Genomic DNA, 21,471 nt, shown 5'->3' on the forward strand with positions numbered 1-21,471 from the left:
GGGGGGGGGGGTGGGGCAGGGGGGCATCGGAAGCATTTTAATCAGTTTCTGATATGCCTCATTCATTTGAATGAAAGCCACCTTGTGAGGAGACCTGACGTGGCCTCACATTCAAATGTACTTAGCATTCATCAAAGGATACATATTTGGTGGACGGACTAGTGGATGAAATGGACAGACTATAGGAGTACAGCTTTGGCACCTAGAGCTTCACTCAGGGGCCCCGATTTACATTCCATCACAAATTAGATTCCATACAGAAACTCTACACTGTATTACTGATGAGAGTAAATTGTGAAATTAATCTTCTCTCCTGCAGTAAGTTTTGGTGGGTTGGGACCTACAGTGTAGCAGTGGACAAGTGCTCAAAATGGCCTCTTCTTATCTGTGCTACAGTGTTAATTACTAGCAGAGCAGTATGTGGTATTCAGCCGCTGCCACCCTGACCCTGGGCATTCACACACGTCTGATACTGTCAAGGAAGTTTGAGTTTCATTAGCAGATAATGGACATTCTTAAAAGGTATTGTATTAAAAGAGCCAAAAATTACGGCTTTAGTATTTTTCTTCGTTGTCAGAGGGACAGACTAACTGCTTCTGTCATCCACTCAGAATCAGGCGCTATAGTGAATGTCCTGTGAATACAAAAAGTCCAGGTTCAATCATACCTGCTCTGCCAAGCGTTTTAAAGATCACGTAACGCCAGTCTAGATTGGATTTCATTGATATTTCAGCACTCGTCTAACTGGGGAGGGTGAAAAAGAAACCACCCTCATGGTTGATATTTAGCATTTCAATTCACATCCAGGTATTAACGATGTCTTTGAAACGCAGATTCTCTCATAACTGCTGTTAGTATCATGTGTAGGCTATCGCTACTGTACGGCAGTGGTTCCCAAACCGTTCAGGTCGAGACCCAAAAGAGAGATTAGACGTTTGGCCGGGACCCAAACTGGTGAAAATGGTAGATCTACAAGTGCACGCTGTGTCGCTTCGTGCCACTTTGCGAGCTTGTAGATTATCTATTTTCACTACATCTTAATTATTGGAATTTCTTAAATGTGTTTGTTTGTTTTAACATTAAATGGGTCCCATCCCACTGTTTGGGAAACAGTGCTATACTAATGCCATCAGTCCCATGTATCCATCCCTCCTACACCCCCACCCGACATCCATTAGCCTCCAACCAGCTAACCAACTATCATTAAACCAGCAGGTCTCTGGACTACACATGGCCACACACACACACACACACACACACACACACACACACACACACCGTGATTTCTTTCTTTCTTTGAGAAGGAATTCCAAGGTTTTACCAGCTGTGTTCCCTAAAATGTGTTTTCTTCTACAGCTGTGATGTGAATAAAGGCTGTTTGCCTCCCATATGGAGGGAAGCAGAATGTCCTCAGAAAAAAAGAAAAAGGAGCACGTTTTGGCAAAGTCGATTCCAAAACAAGGTTCTCTTTGGTACAATTGGGTGGAGACCAAACACACAGAAAAGGTTTAGTCAGCCTGATGAAGGCCATGTGTGCACTATATTTTATTATTGTATTCTTCCACATAGCCGGCCAGCTCTAGGAAATAAATACACACCCGATCTAGAGACCTAGAAAGAGAAAGAGAGACAGACAACCGTGAGATGCATTGGATGTGTTGGTTCAGATAGTTGTGCATTTCCTTTCAGCTGTCCAGCGCATTTGTTGAGGCTACCAACATAACGTGCACTCAACAGTTAACAGCCACGTGAACCTGACAGCTTAAATACCGAACCCCCCCCCCACCCCACCCACTGACACCTGTCTCTGGAGCTTTTATGGATTCATTGCTGATAGGTTTGTGTAAATAAACATCACAAAACCCCCGGGCAGTCGTACGGTGTGAATACTGAAGAGACCATGTTGCCTTAGTGCAGTGCTTTTCAACCATTATCATACCAAGGCCCATTATTTATTCTGCATTTGAGCCACGGACCAACTTTTAATGAGATTTAACCTCTCAGACCCAAAACGTAGAATACCGGTAGGCCTATTTTGTTGTCGTTGGATAATATTTTGTCCACAATGAGAGACGACAGGCAAAGGTTGATTAAAACAATTCTTCTTCTACCTTCTCTAATTGTGTACACGTAATGCAGATCGCTGTTGAGATCACTGTTGAGGGATTTAGTCTGTTTTCATTGCAGCTTAAAAGGCTTCAGAACACACAGAGAAAACCCCAGGCCACAGAAAATCCACTGAATGTTCAAAGTTCAGGTTGTGTGAGTGTAATTGAGGTCATGAAACCTAAAAGAAAAACGAAAAATTTAAATAAATGTCATGAAACCTTTAACCATAATTTAACTATCTATAAGGGTCCATTTGGTTACCAACTCTCCATCATTTAGCTGGGGACCACCTGGAACTCCCTCAAGGACCACTGGTGGTCCCTGGACCACTGCCTTAGTGACACAATTGCTCATGACAACTGAAAGGAGATGACCATCCATACAGATCTGACCTCTGTATCTAAAGCCTCTTCACGCGCCTCTCTGCCTCCCTCTGAGGGCCCCCTGCTTGGTAAAACCTGACTCCAATATGTCCGCCCAGCATTCCAATCCATTACAGATATGCAACTTACATAATATCAGACATGTGCTGTTTACCTCCAGAGCCCACGTCCCTGCTCCATAGCAGTTGTCATGATCACCACCACCTCCGTAAAACCAATCTCACTAATTCACTAATGTGTCCCACCTATAGAGTGTTCTTTTCCCTAATGGTTTTATTATCATTTTCAAGAAACCCTGTTAACCTGGCAGTGTTAAAACTCAACGAGCAGGGACTCTTGGACAAATTGAAAAACAAGTGGTGGTACGACAAGGGAGAGTGCGGCAGCGGGGGAGGGGATTCCAAGGTCAGAGCCAGTTTGACTAAACCAGCGGGTAACGCCCGCCACAGTGGGGAGGGTAACCGGCAGCCCACACTGTGACCACCTCTCTGCCAACCCACCTCCACTGTACCTCTATGGGGAGGAGAAACAGCCACGGGGATGCCCCCATCGAGGAATCATTCTGCTTTATATTGGCTCCACTTAAGAAAGAAGGGAGTAAATCGATATTCCATCTCCTCTGCTTAGACACAAATGACTGGATGAGTCTGGGTTTGTAACGGTCGAGTCTCTCTTCCATACAGTGATATTTGAGAACTGCAGGCATCCGTGCATACGTTTAGCGTACATTTAATCAGGCTTAGTTAATTTGGCTGTTTATACCTCAATTTGCCTGTGTAGTCAAAACGCACTCGACTGCTAAAAATGATCAAAGGGAATTGTGACTTGTATGCTGGATAATGGGAGGGTAAAGCAGTGTGCCGGTTACCCCAAGTGATATAGTAATACACATCTTCTGCCTTAAGGACCAAGACAATTAAGGTAGATGGAGTATTAATGCATATCACTTTCACTGATGTCTCTAACTAACATGTTAATGCTGTATGTACTGTGTGTGTGTTCTTGAATCTTGTGCGTGTGAAGAGTGTCTGTTTTACAATTAGCGAGATCAAGCATTAACATGTACTGTACGTGTGTTTGCTGGTCGGAAGAGTCCCAATAAACCTAGCGGTGTTGAAATTCAATGAGCAGGCCCTCTTAGACAAACTGAAAAACAAATGGTGGTACGATAAAGGGGATTGCAGTGGCAGCAAGGACGCCGCAAGAAAGGTCAGTCTCCAAACCAGTCCTGTCACCTCACAGCACACCTGAACCCCCTCCCCTCCCCCCACCCACTCCTCCCCAAAGCACATCCCTGATCTGACCCGAGACCAGCACCAAATTCCAGCCCCAGTATCCCTGACATGCAGCGACACTATCACTCCCAGTCCCTGCAGCTCAATAAACGGCTCGGCTCTCTCTGTCTCTTCACACTGACGACACTCACTGACGACTGTTTAAGTGTTCAGGGCCGTGCCTTGCCCATATAAATAATGCACAATGAGTTGGATAGGTTTATGGAATATGCAGTGATTCACTTGCACTAGTATGAAATGATTCAAACAGTAAGTGGGTCAGAGTGTCTTATTGTCAGTGTTAGCCCAATGATGCATAATATGTAATATGGTGTCAATCCCCTATTCAAAGCGCTAGACCCCTGGGAGATGAATGGTGGAATGTCACCACACCTACCTACAGCTCCCAGCGTGTACTGCATGCCTTTGTTACCCAGGCCGTGCTACTAGTTGGCAGTGACCGGGATCAAACCCAGAACCTAAGTGCTCTACCAGCTGACCTAACTCACTTCAAGGAAAAGGCTTGCTCGACTCAAGGACAGTCTGTAAGGGTTCAGGCGTATGTTGGGTGCCGATTCAGAAAATACGTAGAAGGAGAATAAAATCTGCACACTCAGTAATAGTCTTTAGGAATCTTTTTTTAATAATGATGTAGCATTCAACTGAGAATGTGGATTTTATTCTCCTGGACCTTCTACCAGCTGACCTACCCAGACACAATCATCCGATTAATGTGACTATAAAAGAACTATACTTGTGCAATGTGCGGTGCAATAATTAATAGATTTGCGACCAGAGAGCGATAGATTTTGTCTCAGGAGAGCTCAGTGTGGAGAGAAGCAGACAAAGCCTTATAGGAACATGTTGAGCTGTGACCTTTGCCCTTTGGCCTCTGTAATGTTCCTCTCCCAGTGTAAATTGGACCGTGTGCATGTCTGGATGCCAAACCCTGTCAGTCAGCCAGCAGGCTTTTAGTCACATCAAGTCCCCCAACCTGCTTGCATCTATTTGTGGTATTTGGTCACAAATGTATTAAAGCAGTATTTCACTTTGGCAGAAAAGTCCATTCGATATTTTGGCTTGAGTTCCTCTGAAGCTGTTTAACGACTAAAACCCTACATACATCATTGAGCGTGGTATACACACGTTCAAACCTTTTAATCTCCTATCCGAGTGGATCGGATTTGGATTTGGGGTAGTTCAAAACCAAAAAAAGAAACAGCATTGGGATTGCTTTTACATGTGATCATAGAATTATCTCAGCAAATTGTGTCAATCAGTAATATAAGTTTGGTTTATAATAATGTCTTATGTCAATAATGTCTTAACAACACCCCAAAATGATCCCGCTAGACCAAATGTCTTCTACAAGCCCACAACACATTGCAACATGATGCGTTGCGAGCTTGTAGTTTTGCTATTTTCACATCAAAATATAATGCTTTATATTAGAATGTGAATGCAAGCAGAAGTGCTGAAAAGTGCAAATAATATGCTACCAGGGTGAAATACTGTTCATAAAAGGTGGTTTTAATCTCCCAGAAATTACATACAAAGAATATTCCCTGACAGCTATAAACTACAGTAATGACAAATATGGAAATATGCCCACTTCCAAACTTCCACAAGACGATAATTTGAAGAATTTAGGTCGAATCTTTAATGTTCCCATTTCATTGTACAATGTAAAAAGACATACAGTAAGTGTAAGTAAATGCAGTTATGTGATAAGCATTATATCTCCAACTAAGCCACTGATAAATAAACTAACTGAACTCAGGATTTATGTACAGCATGCCACATGCATCCATGTGTCTAATGCATATTGAGCTCAGTGTATTTTACTCTACAACTCCATCACAGACTGTAGGCCTACTGTATTTCTAATATATGGAAACTTGTGGAAAATTGTGGCAATAGTTAAAGTTTTGCTTTAGTAATATTAGGGAGTAAGTAAATGATGAATGTTTATGTTTAGGTTATGTCAACACAGAGTACAGCATGTTTTTTTTCTGGTGTGTGTGTGTGTGTGTGTGTGTGTGTGTGTGTGTGTGTGTGTGTGTGTGTGTGTGTGTGTGTGTGTGTGTGTGTGTGTGTGTGTGTGCATGCGTGTGTGCGTGTGTTAATTGGCTATTCCAGGATTTTACTGCATATTAGTTCTTCCAATATACAATATGTGTCTGTATGTGAATGTCCTGTGTCACGTTGTGCAGTACAGTATGTGTGAGTGTGATGTGTTGGTGTGTGGACTAGTGCACTGTCTGTGTCCTCCTCAACTCCTCCTCCCTCCTCCTCCCCCCACAGGACAAGACCAGCGCTCTGAGCCTGAGCAATGTAGCGGGGGTGTTCTACATCCTGATCGGGGGCCTGGGCCTGGCCATGCTGGTGGCGCTGGTGGAGTTCTGCTACAAGTCCAGGAGCGAGTCTCACCGAATGAAGGTGTCAGCCGTTCTGGCCTTTCTCTTGCTCAGCCTTAGGCCCCCTTTTACATGGGAACGGTGTCCATATAAAACGGCAATATTAAGTATAGTTTTCTGGGGTCTGTTTAGACGACAACATCGTGTTTGGGGTTTGAAAACGCGAAGTGAAAACACCTTCCAGAGTGGAAATCTTTGAAACCACTGTCTCCTCCCGTCTCGGGAAAAACGGTGAATCCGCAAAACATGTGATATCAAAGCTCACGTGGGCTCACAACGCTTATGTCTATTAAATTGGTACAGATCCATAGGCGATATTTGGAGTTCCTAGAATGAGCAAGTGCTACCTCGCCCCGCGCATCCTACAAATACTAAAATGTAGCGACTTGCAATGGTGAATGTAAACCATGATGTAAACAAAAAGCCTTGGGACTTATATTAGTGTTTTATCTGGAGACCGTTGCCATCTAAAAGTGGCCATAGACAGTGGTGACAATATAATGACCCCTACACTGAGCTGCAGAGCACTGAAGGAAGGAAGTATTATACTTCCTGAATCAGAGACATGATGAAATGCTCTTTATGCACAAAGCAAACATGAGACGAGGACTGATCTTCTCTGTGAGTTTTTAATGAGACACCTGATCCATATGCTTATGAGATGGTACCTTATTAGTCCAGTCTCGTCTTTCTTCTGTTTGGGTTTAAAGCAACAACAGAGCAGATCCAATTAGAGAGCTCCATAAATCTCTGGTCCCCCACGCAGTCCAAACCGGTTGGACTGAATCAAGCTGTCTTTGCTGAAATGTAATCCGTTGTAGAAATGAGACGTAGGCGGACCGGGAAATACACAGCACACACGTGTGCACACACACAATCACACACGCACGCACACACGCGCACACACACACACACACACACACACACACACACACACACACACACACACACAGAATGAGACTCACAAATCGCATCATTAGCTCCACTTTCAGGCCCACTGGCTTCCATTGTAATAAATTGAAGAATGAAGTAATAAAAGTGATGAGAGCTCTGTTCCCGTGCCCACACTGCTGCTCTGCTCCGCCTGATGCCAAATGAGGATGCTTGCTGCACTGGAGAGTGACGCTCAGGGCTACATATAAAGACAATGAAAGCCAATGCCCTGTGAGTCTCTAGCTCACTTCATATACTCCATCGCACGGCGGTGCTGACAAGAACGGAACTTCAAGATATAAAATAATAGTTCTTGCCGGCAAACAACACTTAAAACCACAGAGTGTATATTGACTATATGCATACACACCATTTTGGAAAGAACTTGGGCCACTTCCTTACTTACTTCGGTGTTACCGATGATACTTAGGAAGGTTATGTTCCATTCTGGTCAGCACCCTGTGAGCAGCACCCTGACTTTGAGACCCAGTGGGTCAGTTTTGAACATGAGGGCATGGGTCAAGGGATTTAGAAGAAATCCTTGTTAAAAAGGTAGGTATTTAGTCCTCTCTTGAAGGGGGCAATTGACTGTGGCACTCTCAAGTGTGCGGCGAGGGTATTCCACAGTTCAGGGGCAACTGCGCAGAAGGCCCTGTCACCCATGGTGCACAGGTTGGCCGTGACGGGGTTGAGGCAGTATGTGTTTGAGGAGTGGAGGGTGCAGGTTGAGGGTTTCAGGGAGACTAATTCCTTGAGGTAGGGTGGGGGGGGGGGGGCATTTCCGTGGATGCATAGATGGGTGAGCAGGGATATCTTGTATTGTGTCCGGAATGCGACGGGGAGCCAGTGGAATGAGTGGACGATGGGTATGATGTGCTCTCATTTGTGCACTCTCATCAGGATCCTAGCGGTGCTGTTTTGGATATTCTGGAGCTTTTGAAGGCTCTTGCTAGGGATCCTGATGAGAAGTGCATTGCAGGAGACGAAGGTGTGGACAAGTCCTTGAGTGTGTTCCAAATGGCCCCGTACGGGTGTGTAACTCTGAGAGTGTTCTAATGTACATTTTTACACTCTGAGATATGGGGGTCATTGAAATTGACTATGAGACCGGAGGAGACGCATGTTGCTGAAACATATACATTTGATGCTGTCATCTGTGTTCTCGTACAACAGAGAGCTCCGCGGGCGATACAAAGCATACTCCGTTTACTCCTAACCCTAATCGGTGCATAAGTTTCCCCTGCTCCTATGGGGATAAACACACGTCTGTGAGTCAGATCTGAGTGAAATCTAGCCGACAGTCAAAATGTAATTTGAACCCTAATGTGTGTGTGTGTGTGTTTCGCCTTCTACCAGCTATCCATCAACGACGCCCTGCGTTGCTCCACGCTGACAAGGATGGTGAGCGGCATCGACGGAGGAGGAGGAGGAGGAGGGGGCGGAGAGAACGGACGCATCCTCGCCCACGACTTCCCCCAGAGCGTCCAGACTCTGCCCTCCTGTATGAGCCACACCACCAGCAGCAACATGGGACTGGGCGCCTCTGGCATGTGATCACCACCAGCCACCAGACTCTAGGGGGGTGTGGCGGGGCGGGGAGGGGAGGGGGGGGGGGGGTCTGGGGTGGGGTGGGTGGGGGGGTAAGCTTTTGGGGGGAGGTGATTGGGTTGCTGTGGGGGAGACCAGGGGAGGGGGAGGCAGGAGACTATTTTGACCTCAGAAACATGGCCATGATCCAGTTTGACCCCCTCCACCCTGCCGCCGCCCACCACCACGTCTCTGATTTGTGTAGTACTTGAAGACTTATCCTAACTTGACAGAGGATCCAGACTTCCACAGAGAAGTGCCAGTCGTCCATCGATCTCCTCGACAACCCTGATAAAGCCCAGTGGCAAAAGGCTCTCGGCAAGGTCAACTGTAAAGCCAGGTTTGTTAAAGTGATTATTTTTGTTAGTTAAAATAGTTCTATATTCAGCTAGCAAAGTATAGAGAGAGAGCGAGATCCAATCGCCGTCGGGTATTAAAAAAAAAGACATGCTAGTACAGCAGACTGAATAAGCCCTAACAATAAATCCTAAGCCCCTTACCCCTAACCCTTTGGGGGGAAAAGGAATGTCGGTCGGCAATTGGATCTCGCCCCTCCTGAAAGTATAGAGTTTTTGTTGAGTAACAGAGGTCTCCCCATTGCTCCTATTCTTTAGTAAACATAAATACATTTTCAGGTGGGGATTCCAATTTTATCCAATCAGGAGGGAGAACTCATACAGGATATAGCTTAAACTAAAGAATTTAAATTTGTAGCGATAAAACAAACAAACAAAATAAAATGGTAGGTCAAAGTAAGTTGAGGACTCAAGTCTAACACAGTGAATAAAGAGTTACAGTATCTCTCACCTTATTTTGAAAGTCTTCAAAGTGATGGATCTGTTCGATTTCCGTGCTAAAATGCCAACATTATACGCATCAAACCAGTTATACTTAATGAACTGGTGTGGCATAATATTTGACGTCACCACCAAGGTTCTCCGAAAACTACAGTGTTCAAACCTCTGCCATCTTTGCATTTTCATGTCACTGACTTCCATTGACAATGACATTGGATTGTATTCATTTAACTCCGATGAGGGTGCCAAACCAAGTCAACAAGTTACTTTGGGCAGGGAGCAACAAGTAAAGTTACTTTTGAAAAGAGTAACGAGGAATAGTAATAATAATACAACGTTTTTGTAACAAGTTCAACACTGGTGGAATGGAAACAACAGCATTTTGCTTCATGGAAAGTTGGATTAAAGTTATTGTTCTTGCATCAATTACAAACTATAATAATAACTATTAAAGTTTGAAATCTTGTTTGGAATTACCAACGACCATGTCATTGGTAGGAGACAGGTTTCTCAACTGTCCACAGCTCACCCCTGAGATGCAGAGCGAGTAGACAGAAATGGTGCCATCTTATAATTACCATGTTTTGTTCTTGCTTACTGTAAATCCCTCTTCTAAATGCCTAAATTGTAAATTGTTATAATGAGCATTAGTTAGAACCAATTATATTAAAGATAGAGTGCCATGATTTTTGTACTATGCGTCTATGGAGTTAACATTACTCTAATAGACCTCCTGGTGTGGTTAGAATATTGAAATATGTCTCCATGTTGATGATGGTACATCTGCTGTACTTATGTGATGAAGAAACGTATCATCCTAGGTATGACCGGCCACATCGTTCAGGGTCAGAGGAGCATCCATGACTACCAGAAGACACAGAATGACATGCTGAGACCTCCTTGAAAAGCAACATGTCTCTAAAGATGACACCATTCATACGAAGCCATCCTGATTCTGCAACACTGGCAAAAGTCCAAGAGCAGTGGAAGAATTGACAGTAAGTAATCTCACAGGGATTCGAAATATAACATTCTGTCACAATTTTCCTCTCACATCTATAAACCAGCAAAGGCCTGCATTTTATATAGATAATATACAGACAGACAGACACGTACAGTATATGTGTGTATATGCTTGCAGATTGGTTGTGCACAGGGGGGGCTTGTGTCACTATTGCCAGGATACATAATAGCTGGGGGCGGACTCGTAAAAAACTATTTTGGCTTGAATTTTGAATGGTTGAATTTTGGCGTGGTGTTATGTATGGGTATAAGGTTTTCAAAAAGCAGACTCAAATATTAGATAGGCTACGTATAGCTATGGTTGTAAACCAAAATTATTGATAAAATAGATTTTTCAATTCTGTTACTATTGGGTGTGCTAAATAACATACTAAAATGTTAGGAAAAGCAAACAACCAGAAAGGCATCGTTTTCAAGATGGCGTCCACGGCGGCTAAAATGAGCTAAAATGCCTATAAACTGGGATTTAATATGTAAAAAATCATAACACTGATCATGTCCCACATGTCACAATTTATCCTTCATTGTTTTTTCAGGCAATCCACAGGCTGGGGGGAGGGCGGAGTGTGTATCTGTGTTGGCCAGCATAAGACCTGCTCTGCAAATTGCCACGTGTGCCCTCTTTATGGATAAGACAGTAAGTTCAGGCTGAAATGGCTCACCATGAATTCCAGTAACACCATCAATAACTCCACAGATATTGGGACGCTATCTGTGGATTTTCTTTCTGTCAAGTGGCCGAGTGAACGATATTTGCATACTACTGTACTATTTGTGTGTTGTGGCTTTGGGCAAGAGCCATCCAGACCATCCATTCCTGGATTATTTGATTATTTTATAAGCATCCATTTCAGCTGTGATATATTAAATATTTGCTTGAATTCGTGTTAAGTATAGCCTCATATGGACCTGAAGGCCAGGAGCCTATCTTCTGTTTCCATATTGTGAGGCACCATGATGGACGTGACACTACTAGGTCGCAGGGCCTTACACCCAATCCAACTCTTCAAGCAGGGAGGAATTGGGTACCATTTTTTATGCTTTTGGTATGACTCGGCTGTGGACTGAACCCCGACCTCCTCACTAACGACAAGTCCACTCAGCTGGATTGAATTAATCTTACCACGTCTGGGGGCAGATTCACACTATGGTCCCGGGTGCGTCACTCACAGGACCACTGGGCAGATGTTGTGGTAGTGTGAACTGTGAATGGTGCGTGCCGTTCCCGGGAGCGGATCACGCAACCGTTCGTGGGACCACACGGAGGTATAGTCTCGGGACCGATTGAAGTGTACTCGGATACGGATCGTTGCAATGTGAAAGCATTGAATACAATTGAATGAAGTTTACTCTGGTGCGGAACAATCAAGGCCAATGTGAATCATGGCCAGCAGGGACCAGGCAATCGTATTCGGGAACAGTTTGAATCAAACAGACTCGGTGTGAATCTGCACTAAAAGTGGGGTTCCGCAACTCTCTTGATTCCTGGTACAAACAATATTGTCACACCTTTATCAGAGTTGTATGGTTTCCTTATGGTTGTGTTTTATGTTCTTAATCAAAAGCCATTCACAGAAACTGTTGCGTCTGACAGCACCTAGGCAAAGGCACTTTACATTGTGCTGTGTGCAATTATTATGGTACAGTACTTAATTTGTAGTACTAGTTGGACTATTTTATATAGATTTTTAGCTGGGCAGCACTGTTGCCGGTCCCCATTATATTTGCGTTTCTTCTTCTGTTTGGGAGCCGGGGCCGGCAACATTTTTGCCAGCATTTTGAATTATATCATGTATTTAGAGCATCTGTACACATCAGTTTTCTCAATTACCTCCTTTGTAAAAAAAAAAGAAAGGGAATGTTGTCTAGATGAACTACAAAAAATGTCTTGATAACTGAACTCTTGATGCTAGTTTGAAATCTGCCAACATGCAATATACTGTAACAGTATACACTGTAACAATACCCACAATCCCATAGCATTCTGCCCAGCTCTGAACGGGTACATGTGTTTGGTCCGACAGGCATTAGTCCGACAACTTACCCCAAACTCTAACCTAACCCTAACCTCACAGGGAAGCCACGGGTGAGTCTTAACCGGCCAATGCATGTCTTAACCGGCAACGCATGTCGGGAGCCATGCGTGAGTCTTAACCAGCCACGCATGTGTCGGACTGTTAGTATGTCGGACAAACGTATGCGCCTGGCTCTAAACAGCCCATTTGCTTGATTGCATGGACTTCTCTCACATTGGTATTACCCAGTAGCTCAGGAGGTAAAGTGGCTGTCTGGGGATCAGAAGGTCCCGGTTTGGACCTCGGTTCCACCAGGCTTCAACTGCTTGCACTCTGAGAAAGCCTCTGCTGGGTTTTAATGCAGAGAAGTCATTTCCCTCCCGGGGCACTATGAAGCCTCCTTTTAACTTTTACCACTCTTCCTTCAGAGGATTTGTGTTCTTTTTTGGGGGGGTAATTTCTGAGCATTATGTAGGTCTAGTATGTTCATATTTTAATATAGTGAATCGCAAAGTGTCTGCGTTTGATACCGGGCATCGCCAACTATGAGCAGCCCAGCTTTGGTAACAAACAAAGGTATGCGGTGGAATTAGAGACACATGACTTCAAGGTTGAATCATCATTTCGATCTAGGCAGTTCTGCTGATTGACACTCCTGTATTTCTTATTTGTTGTCTTTTTGTATTTTTTCCGTACAATTTTCTATTCCACCTCAAAATGCCTGTCCCGTCCCATCGCATCACAGAAGCTAGAAGTGTTTTTGGGTGGTTGTTTTCTTTCTTCTTTCTTTTTTCTTTATATTTTTGCTGTTTTTTGTGATGTTTTGGAATTGAAACCTAAGAATAGTTTGTTGTATTGAATGTTTTTTTAATGAACACATCTTAAGACTTTTGTCCACACTTTTACACTTCATCAATAAATAAAGTTTATTATTAATATTAGGATCAGTACAGACACGCACAGTACACGTATGTAGAGATTTTGTGCATTTAAATTAGGATTATTTCATTTCCATTATTTATTATTATAATGATAAGACTTATTATCATAGTAAATTTGCTACAGCAAACAATAAATGTATAGTAGGCTATTTTGATTATTATTAAGACTTAAAATCTCTACAGCAGACAATAAAGTGGATGTGCTTTATCTTCAATGTCTCTGTGTGTATGGTCTTGAAACAACACATAACTGAAGTCTTGAGTTTTGAATGAAAGCTGTAACATGGCACTGTCTGCCACACTGAGGTCAAATGTTAAAGGGCCATTTCCCCCCTTTTGCAATCAAATCTTATTGTCTCCACCAGCCGAAGGCATGGGGAGAGTATGTTTTGCACTCCGTCCGTCCGTCCGTCCGTGTGTCCGTGAACAGCTAATCTCAGCCACCGTTAACCCGGTCGATGCCAAATTTTGCACACACACTCCCTGGATGGCAACCATGAACCTCTGCCCCAAACTTTCCAGAACGGCCTGTTATAGCGCCACCAGGAGGCCGCTTTGTGCAAAACAAGTTTTTCGATGCCATATTTTGCACACACACTCCCTGGATGCCAACCATGAACCTCTGCCCCAAACTTTCCAGAACGGCCTGTTATAGCGCCACCAGGAGACCGCTTTGTGCAAAACAAGTTTTTGCACAGTACACCTACAGATTTTGTCCAAACATCACGCAAATTGGTACACAGTCTCTCTAGAGCCATTCAACGAAACGGGTCTTTCAGATTTATCAGACTCCATCCTGATTGGTTAAGATTGGCTTCCAAAGTTCACAGGAGTGCTCAGTTTCAAACAAAATGCTGCAAATCATGAACACATCGCGTGATTTCCGTGAAATTGTGCACCCACATTCCCACTAGGCCGAGGACAAAATGCCACATGAACAATTTCAACTCAGCCTCAAGGTGGCGCTATAACTGGCCCAAAAGTGTTTTTACCTCTAACTGCACGGATCTGTGGATAACCTGGTGGAGACCTGTGCCCGGAAGGGCACTTTTTCTAGTTTTAATGATGTTTAGGACACAAGAAACACTTTCCTGGGGTTTTTATGCGTTTTTAGATATTGATGCCATATTCATGAATGTGGTCTCACTTCCTTCCTGGACAAGTAAAGTACAAGTCACACCTCCACGCAGCCTCCCCCTCTCCACAAGGAGGGGCAGTGCACCAAAGCATTATGGTCATTGTAGCTCTGGTCCATAGCTCTAATGCCGTCGCATTTAGAGCTATGTTACTCTCGACTTCCGGGGCATAAATGCAGACCAGCCTCTCTGTAGCGAAAATAAAAAATAATGTTTTACCTACTCACCAATACAAAGACGGGTTGTGTAATTATAAAGCCTACTTTCTTTAGTGGACGCACTTTGAGCCCCCCACCACACATATAAATGCACTTTTTGGCAAGAAAGATGATTATTTTTCACTCGAAGGAAAACTCTTCTCTATGAGGGTTTTCTCTTTTGGCAATATCGGTAGAGGGCGCAGTGGAGTAACTAAAATTATTTTTCCCCTGGGTGAAAACAAAATCTGGCCAAAAAGTGCATTTATACACGTGGTGGGGCTCAAAGTGCGTCCACTAAGGAAAGTAGGCTTTTTATTTACACAACCCGTCTTGTATTGGTGAGTAGGTAAAAAAATAAGCACACAGTTTTTTGTGAAAACCCAGCCAGTACAGATGTGTATGTGTCCCTGGTTATATCCACCATTAAAACTAAAAAGATACTTCTGCATAGCAGTAGAGTGTGCGGGGAACCGTTCATGTTAGGTTGGTAGCACCACCCAGTGGCAACTGCCTAAATTACACACACACAAGAGCATCCTCTTGACATCTTGTAAACTCCTCTATACAGCCCTCTGGTTGTGGTGGATAGGATATCATTAAATAATTATGTAAAGCAGGATTAAGTGCAAGTGGGTGGCTCGCCAAACGATGTTGACCTTGCCCAAGTCAGTGGACGACACAAATTGTGGTCTTCGTTGACACCCATATCCCAGTGCTCTGCGGATTTACAGACGACTCCCGCAGGCAAGGAAAAAGGAAAAAGCTTTGGCTGGGAAATTATCAATTCTCTGGTCTGCTGCACACACCTTGGAGTGATGTTGGTCTGTCAGCCAGAAACTGCAGTGTTCTGTGGAGTGTGAAAACAGAAGGGGTCCTGCAATGAGGTGTATGGAGTTAACATGTGTTTTCATATCAGAGTTGAGGTAGGATTATGACAGAGTTACCGTGTGGGGGTCCCCGGAACATCCAGACCCCCAGGAACGCGCCCAGGGGGCCGGCCCAAGCGAGCATTCCTGCGTTCGAAACGGTCGAGAGTCGAGAAAGTTCGAGAGTTACTGTGTTGCAGGTTTCCTGCATGCTCGGACAGACACGTGCACACATACTGTAGGGACAGCTGCGTAGCCTACTGGAGCAGAGGCACCGCTCAAAAATGTCATCCACTGAGCAACAGGGAGGAGAAGAGAGAGTATAGGATGCCAAATCATACCTGCAACAACATTGTTATTCAAGTAGAGCTGTGAGGTGCAATTACAAGCCACATAAATCAGAGACACATTTATCAGCTCTAAACCAACACAATGAAAGAAACCCTCTGCTTGAGATTTTGCGAGGAGGTGTAATAATAATAAAAAAAAAATGTCAAAGTCGCTTCAAAAAACGAACAGATTATGCTGAGAAAAGCCTGTGGTTCTGTGGTATGCGTGTGATGGAATGGCGTTCTAAGTTTCCAGCAAGAGCTGATAAGGTCACTGCTGCCTCAGTTAACCGCTCCTCTGCGACTAATGATCCGACAGCTGGTTCGGCGCTGTGTGTTCCATCACCTGGGCCAATGAGCCGAGAGTATTCCAGTTTGGAGGAGTTTATCTCACCAGCCAGCTGGAGAGGAGAAACGGAGATGAAGATAGGAGGAGAGCAGGTGAGCAGGAGGAAGGGAAATAGAGGTGGAGTGGGGGGCAGGGAGAGGAGAAAGTGTTTCTGCTCCAAACAGAAAACACGTTTTTAATGCACCTTTATATCAGGTGATGTATTTAGCGCTGATGAGCAAATTGTGTACTCTCTATATGCGTCTGTGTTTGTGTTGAGCAGTGTCTATAATTCTTCCTTGAGTAACTGAGGATTAGCTGCAATTTAGTTTCAGAGGTTTCAGCCATAATCCTTCCTACTTGTCATTGGCACAGCATTCTTGTCCTCCACTCTCCTTCTCTTTCAGGGAGAGATTTAATTCTTAACATGCGAATAACCACTGCAGGCTTGAATGGATTAAACACATTAACAACTGATTTGGTTAAAACCACGCATCCACAAATTAGATGAACAAACAAATGATGGCATGAATTAATTCATCCACCAGATGAAGCCGTGCCGGACAAAGAATGGATTTAGTTTGGCCTTATGAGAATATAATTGGGTCTTTTGTTGTGAATGTGGTGAAACATTCAGTGATCCATGAAGCCATAGCCAGATGTAATGCTAATACAGCATTAATACAGTCTTATAAGGGCATTGATTGGTTCAGAAAATGTATATTTCACTCTGATAACTTACGCAGTAGATTGGAAAGCAATATTGTGAATATTACATTTGATCTTGGCATTCAGGGATACAGGACTTCCACTTAAAGATGGAGTGCCACAATTTTTTCCCACCCTAAAACATGATCATCAGGTATTATTACAATATAAGGAGGAAGAACTTTTTCCAAAATGTGTACAGTATTTGTTAAAATCATGCTTTTATGTGGACACATGCCCACCAGTTCATTAAGTATGCCTGGTTTGCCTATATATCTTCACCCACCACCTGAAGGGATTATGAGACTTCCAGATGCCTTAGAGATGGTCGCCCTTTTAATAATTACAGTAACTGGGAGCCAATGGAGGGAGCGGAGAAGGACATGTGACAATGATAGCATTGTAGACCATATAGATCATTGTTTGTAAATGCATCAAAGGTGCGATTAGAATCCATTTCTAATGGCCTGGAAGAGAGGTCATCAGGTGGTCTCCAACCTTCTTAGAGTGTTTTAACCCTCAACCACGACACTTTCCAGTTGGCGGGTCAGCAGTGAGTGGCCAAGTCACTGCCCCTCTCATCCAGGCTTCCAGCTATAGACATATCCACAGAGGGGCGCCCCGGGCGCAGCCACCATCGAGGCGCAACCAGCTACAGCATCAGCCACATCATGCGTCCATCCACTTGGCCTTACTCTGGTGTATTTGAGTCAAGGGAGCCGTCTCTGAGTCTGTGTCACTGTCGTTGTTGTTGTCGTTGAATCTGGCCTAGCAGGTCTCTCTTCCTTCCCTCCTCTCGGGAGACTCTGGGGGTATTTTTCATTTGTACAATCTGCAGTAGCTGGCTTGGTGCCCTCTTGTGAGTGCTGCAACAGGGAGTTAATTAATTAACTAATTAACCAAATAAATGTCTGATAGTCTGCCAAATACAAGTCACTCCGTACTACTACTCAAAGCAGTAACACTTTATTTAGTTTATGTATTCATTAATTTATTCTTTTCTTTTTGTTGTTGCAGTGATGCACTAAAATTATATTGTAGCACTATACCAACAACATATGTTGTGACAGGTCTCAGTTATAACCAGTGGTGGAAAGTAACCCGTGCCCTATATACAAAGACACAAACTGCTTTCTATAACATGCAAAGACTATTTTAAAATTGTGTGGTGGAATTAAAAGAATCACTGATTGGTTAGTTGTCTTTCCTGCACTGCTGGTGGCATTTCCCTTGATGAGGAAGTGGCCAAGTGCTATGCAGGAGAGGAGTGTTTCTCCTTGTGCTTTTGAGTAATTGTCATTGAGTTTTAATTCTGATTTATACTTGTTTAATTGTAACACATTATTGAGAATGTTTAGGTTACTGTTTATTCAAGGTGGTTGATGGAAGTATTTATATTAGTGAAGTATTTGAGAAGAAATGTGCTAATTGAGTCTGTGCCAAGTGGTAGGATCCACTCCTATTTAAAGGAGGCTGCAGGGACAGGCTAGTTAGTTAAAAGACAAGTGGGAAATGACACAGGTAACATCCCTGAGGGAGAGCTACAGGGCCTTGTGTAATCAGGGTACAGCCTGAAGAGAGCTCTTATCCAGTTGGGTTTTGTTCGTAGTGTTTGCTCAAGTGTTTATTTTATTTTTCAGTATTATTAAGGGACCAAGAAGACACGCAGTGACTTTGGTCACTTCTTGTTTTTGTAGTTTTTTTTCTTCTCCTTCTCCTTCCGCCAAAAATAGCTGTTCTGACTGAACCGTGCAGTCGCTTTTCGTGAAACTCTGTAATCTGGTAGAGGGCCATGCCAAACGGTGACTATGTGAAGCCCATGACCATTGGCCAAATGGTGGCGCTATAGCACTGAAAATGAAAATTAAGTTGAAAATGCAAACTTTGAATGTACATATCTCATGAACCGTTTGACCGTTGGCAATGACACTTTGATACACATATGTGTCTCCTCATGCCGAACAACTTCCATATTCTTTCTCCACCCCCCCCCCCCCTCTCTCTCTCTCTATCACTAGGACATGACATCACAATAATAGAGATACTAGTAACTGTAATAGAGTAATAAGTCTAATAGTGTAATAAGTGTATTTAGTGTAATAGTGTAATAAGTGTAATAGTGTAAAAGTAGTGCAATAGTGTAATAGTGAAATTGTGTATTACGTCTAAATTTGTAATAGTGTAATAAGTGTAATAGTGTAGTAGTGTAATAGTGTAATAAGTGTAATAGTGTAAAAGTAGTGCAATAGTGCAATAAGTGTAATAGTGTAATAAGTGTAATAATGTAATAGTGTAATAAGTGTAATAGTGTAATGAGTCTATTTAGTGTAATAGTAGTGTAATAGTGTAATAAGTGTATTTAGTGTATTAGTGTAATAGTGTAATAGTGTAATAAGTGTAATAGTGTAATAGTAGTGTAATAGTGTAATAAGTGTAATAGTGTAATACTAGTGTAATAGTGTAATAAGTGTAATAGTGTAATAGTGTAATAAGTGTAATAGTGCAAAAGTGTAATAGTGGTGTAATAGTGTAATAAGTGTATTCTGTCTTCTCTCTCTCTCTCTCTCTCCACCCCCCCTCTCTCTGTCTCTCTCTCCACCCCCTCTCTCTCTCTCCACTATCTCTCTCTGTCTCCACCCTCTCTCTCTGTCTCCACACTCTCTGTCCTCTCTCTGTCTCAACAATCTCTGTCCTCTCTCTGTCTCCACACTCTCTGTCCTCTCTCTGTCCTCTCTGTCTCCACACTCTCTGTCCTCTCTCTGTCTCCACACTCTCTGTCCTCTCTCTGTGTCTCTCTCTCTCTCTCTCTCTCTCTCTATCTCCTTGGTCCCGACTTATCGCTGCTTGCAGCTATATTTATTGTTGTTTTCCTGGTTTCACACTGTTGAATCTGTACTGGACTTTGGTGGAGGAGTTTGGGGATAATAAAAGCCCTTAACTACCATTTCTGACTGTTCTTGGAGTTGGAGCCTTGGCCGTTCGGGCAACTTCACAATAGGTCATCACTAATAATCATGATAAAATGGCATGATTTCTTTCTACTTAGTTTGTGTCTCATAGGAGGGCTGTGGGCAGTTTAGAAACTGTCCAACAGTGACTAAACATCCTAGGACTTTACTCCACTACCCTAGTCAAAGCATCCTAGGACTTTTACTCCACTACCCTAGTCAAAACATCCTATAGGACTTTACTCCACTACCCTAGTCAAAACATCCTATAGGACTTTTACTCCACTACCCTAGTCAAAACATCCTATAGGACTTTACTCCACTACCCTAGTCAAAACATCCTAGGACTTTTACTCCACTACCCTAGTCAAAACATCCTATAGGACTTTACTCCACTACCCTAGTCAAAACATCCTATAGGACTTTACTCCACTACCCTAGTCAAAACATCCTATAGGACTTTACTCCACTACCCTAGTCAAAACATCCTATAGGACTTTACTCCACTACCCTAGTCAAAACATCCTATAGGACTTTACTCCACTACCCTAGTCAAAACATCCTATAGGACTTTTACTCCACTACCCTAGTCAAAACATCCTATAGGACTTTTACTCCACTACCCTAGTCAAAACATCCTATAGGACTTTACTCCACTACCCTAGTCAAAACATCCTATAGGACTTTACTCCACTACCCTAGTCAAAACATCCTATAGGACTTTACTCCACTACCCTAGTCAAAACATCCTATAGGACTTTACTCCACTACCCTAGTCAAAACATCCTATAGGACTTTACTCCACTACCCTAGTCAAAACATCCTATAGGACTTTACTCCACTACCCTAGTCAAAACATCCTATAGGACTTTACTCCACTACCCTAGTCAAAACATCCTATAGGACTTTACTCCACTACCCTAGTCAAAACATCCTATAGGACTTTACTCCACTACCCTAGTCAAAACATCCTATAGGACTTTACTCCACTACCCTAGTCAAAACATCCTATAGGACTTTACTCCACTACCCTAGTCAAAACATCCTATAGGACTTTACTCCACTACCCTAGTCAAAACATCCTAGGACTTTACTCCACTACCCTAGTCAAAACATCCTATAGGACTTTACTCCACTACCCTAGTCAAAACATCCTATAGGACTTTTACTCCACTACCCTAGTCAAAACATCCTATAGGACTTTACTCCACTACCCTAGTCAAAACATCCTATAGGACTTTACTCCACTACCCTAGTCAAAACATCATAGGACTTTACTCCACTACCCTAGTCAAAACATCATAGGACTTTACTCCACTACCCTAGTCAAAACATCCTATAGGACTTTACTCCACTACCCTAGTCAAAACATCCTATAGGACTTTACTCCACTACCCTAGTCAAAACATCCTATAGGACTTTACTCCACTACCCTAGTCAAAACATCCTGCTATTTTCAAAATATTTGTATACATTT

General features: G+C 43.2%; 1 protein-coding gene across 1 annotated transcript in view; it reads left to right on the plus strand.

The window, feature by feature from the left end:
- The window catches only part of LOC310873303 (glutamate receptor 1-like), a gene marked incomplete at its 3' end in the record, with an annotated part of 68,248 nt that extends 59,578 nt beyond the window's left edge, over window positions 1–8,670 (plus strand). Inside the window, exons 14-16 of the mRNA XM_083785651.1 lie at window positions 2,783–2,897; window positions 6,071–6,205; window positions 8,473–8,670. Of these exons, the coding sequence (XP_083641777.1) occupies window positions 2,783–2,897; window positions 6,071–6,205; window positions 8,473–8,670 (448 nt within the window). The remainder of the gene's footprint in view (window positions 1–2,782; window positions 2,898–6,070; window positions 6,206–8,472) is intronic.
- Window positions 8,671–21,471: the final 12,801 nt, after the last annotated feature.

This window comes from Protomyctophum parallelum (assembly GCF_964188405.1).
Source record: "Protomyctophum parallelum genome assembly, chromosome: 16".
Lineage (NCBI taxonomy): Eukaryota > Metazoa > Chordata > Actinopteri > Myctophiformes > Myctophidae > Protomyctophum > Protomyctophum parallelum.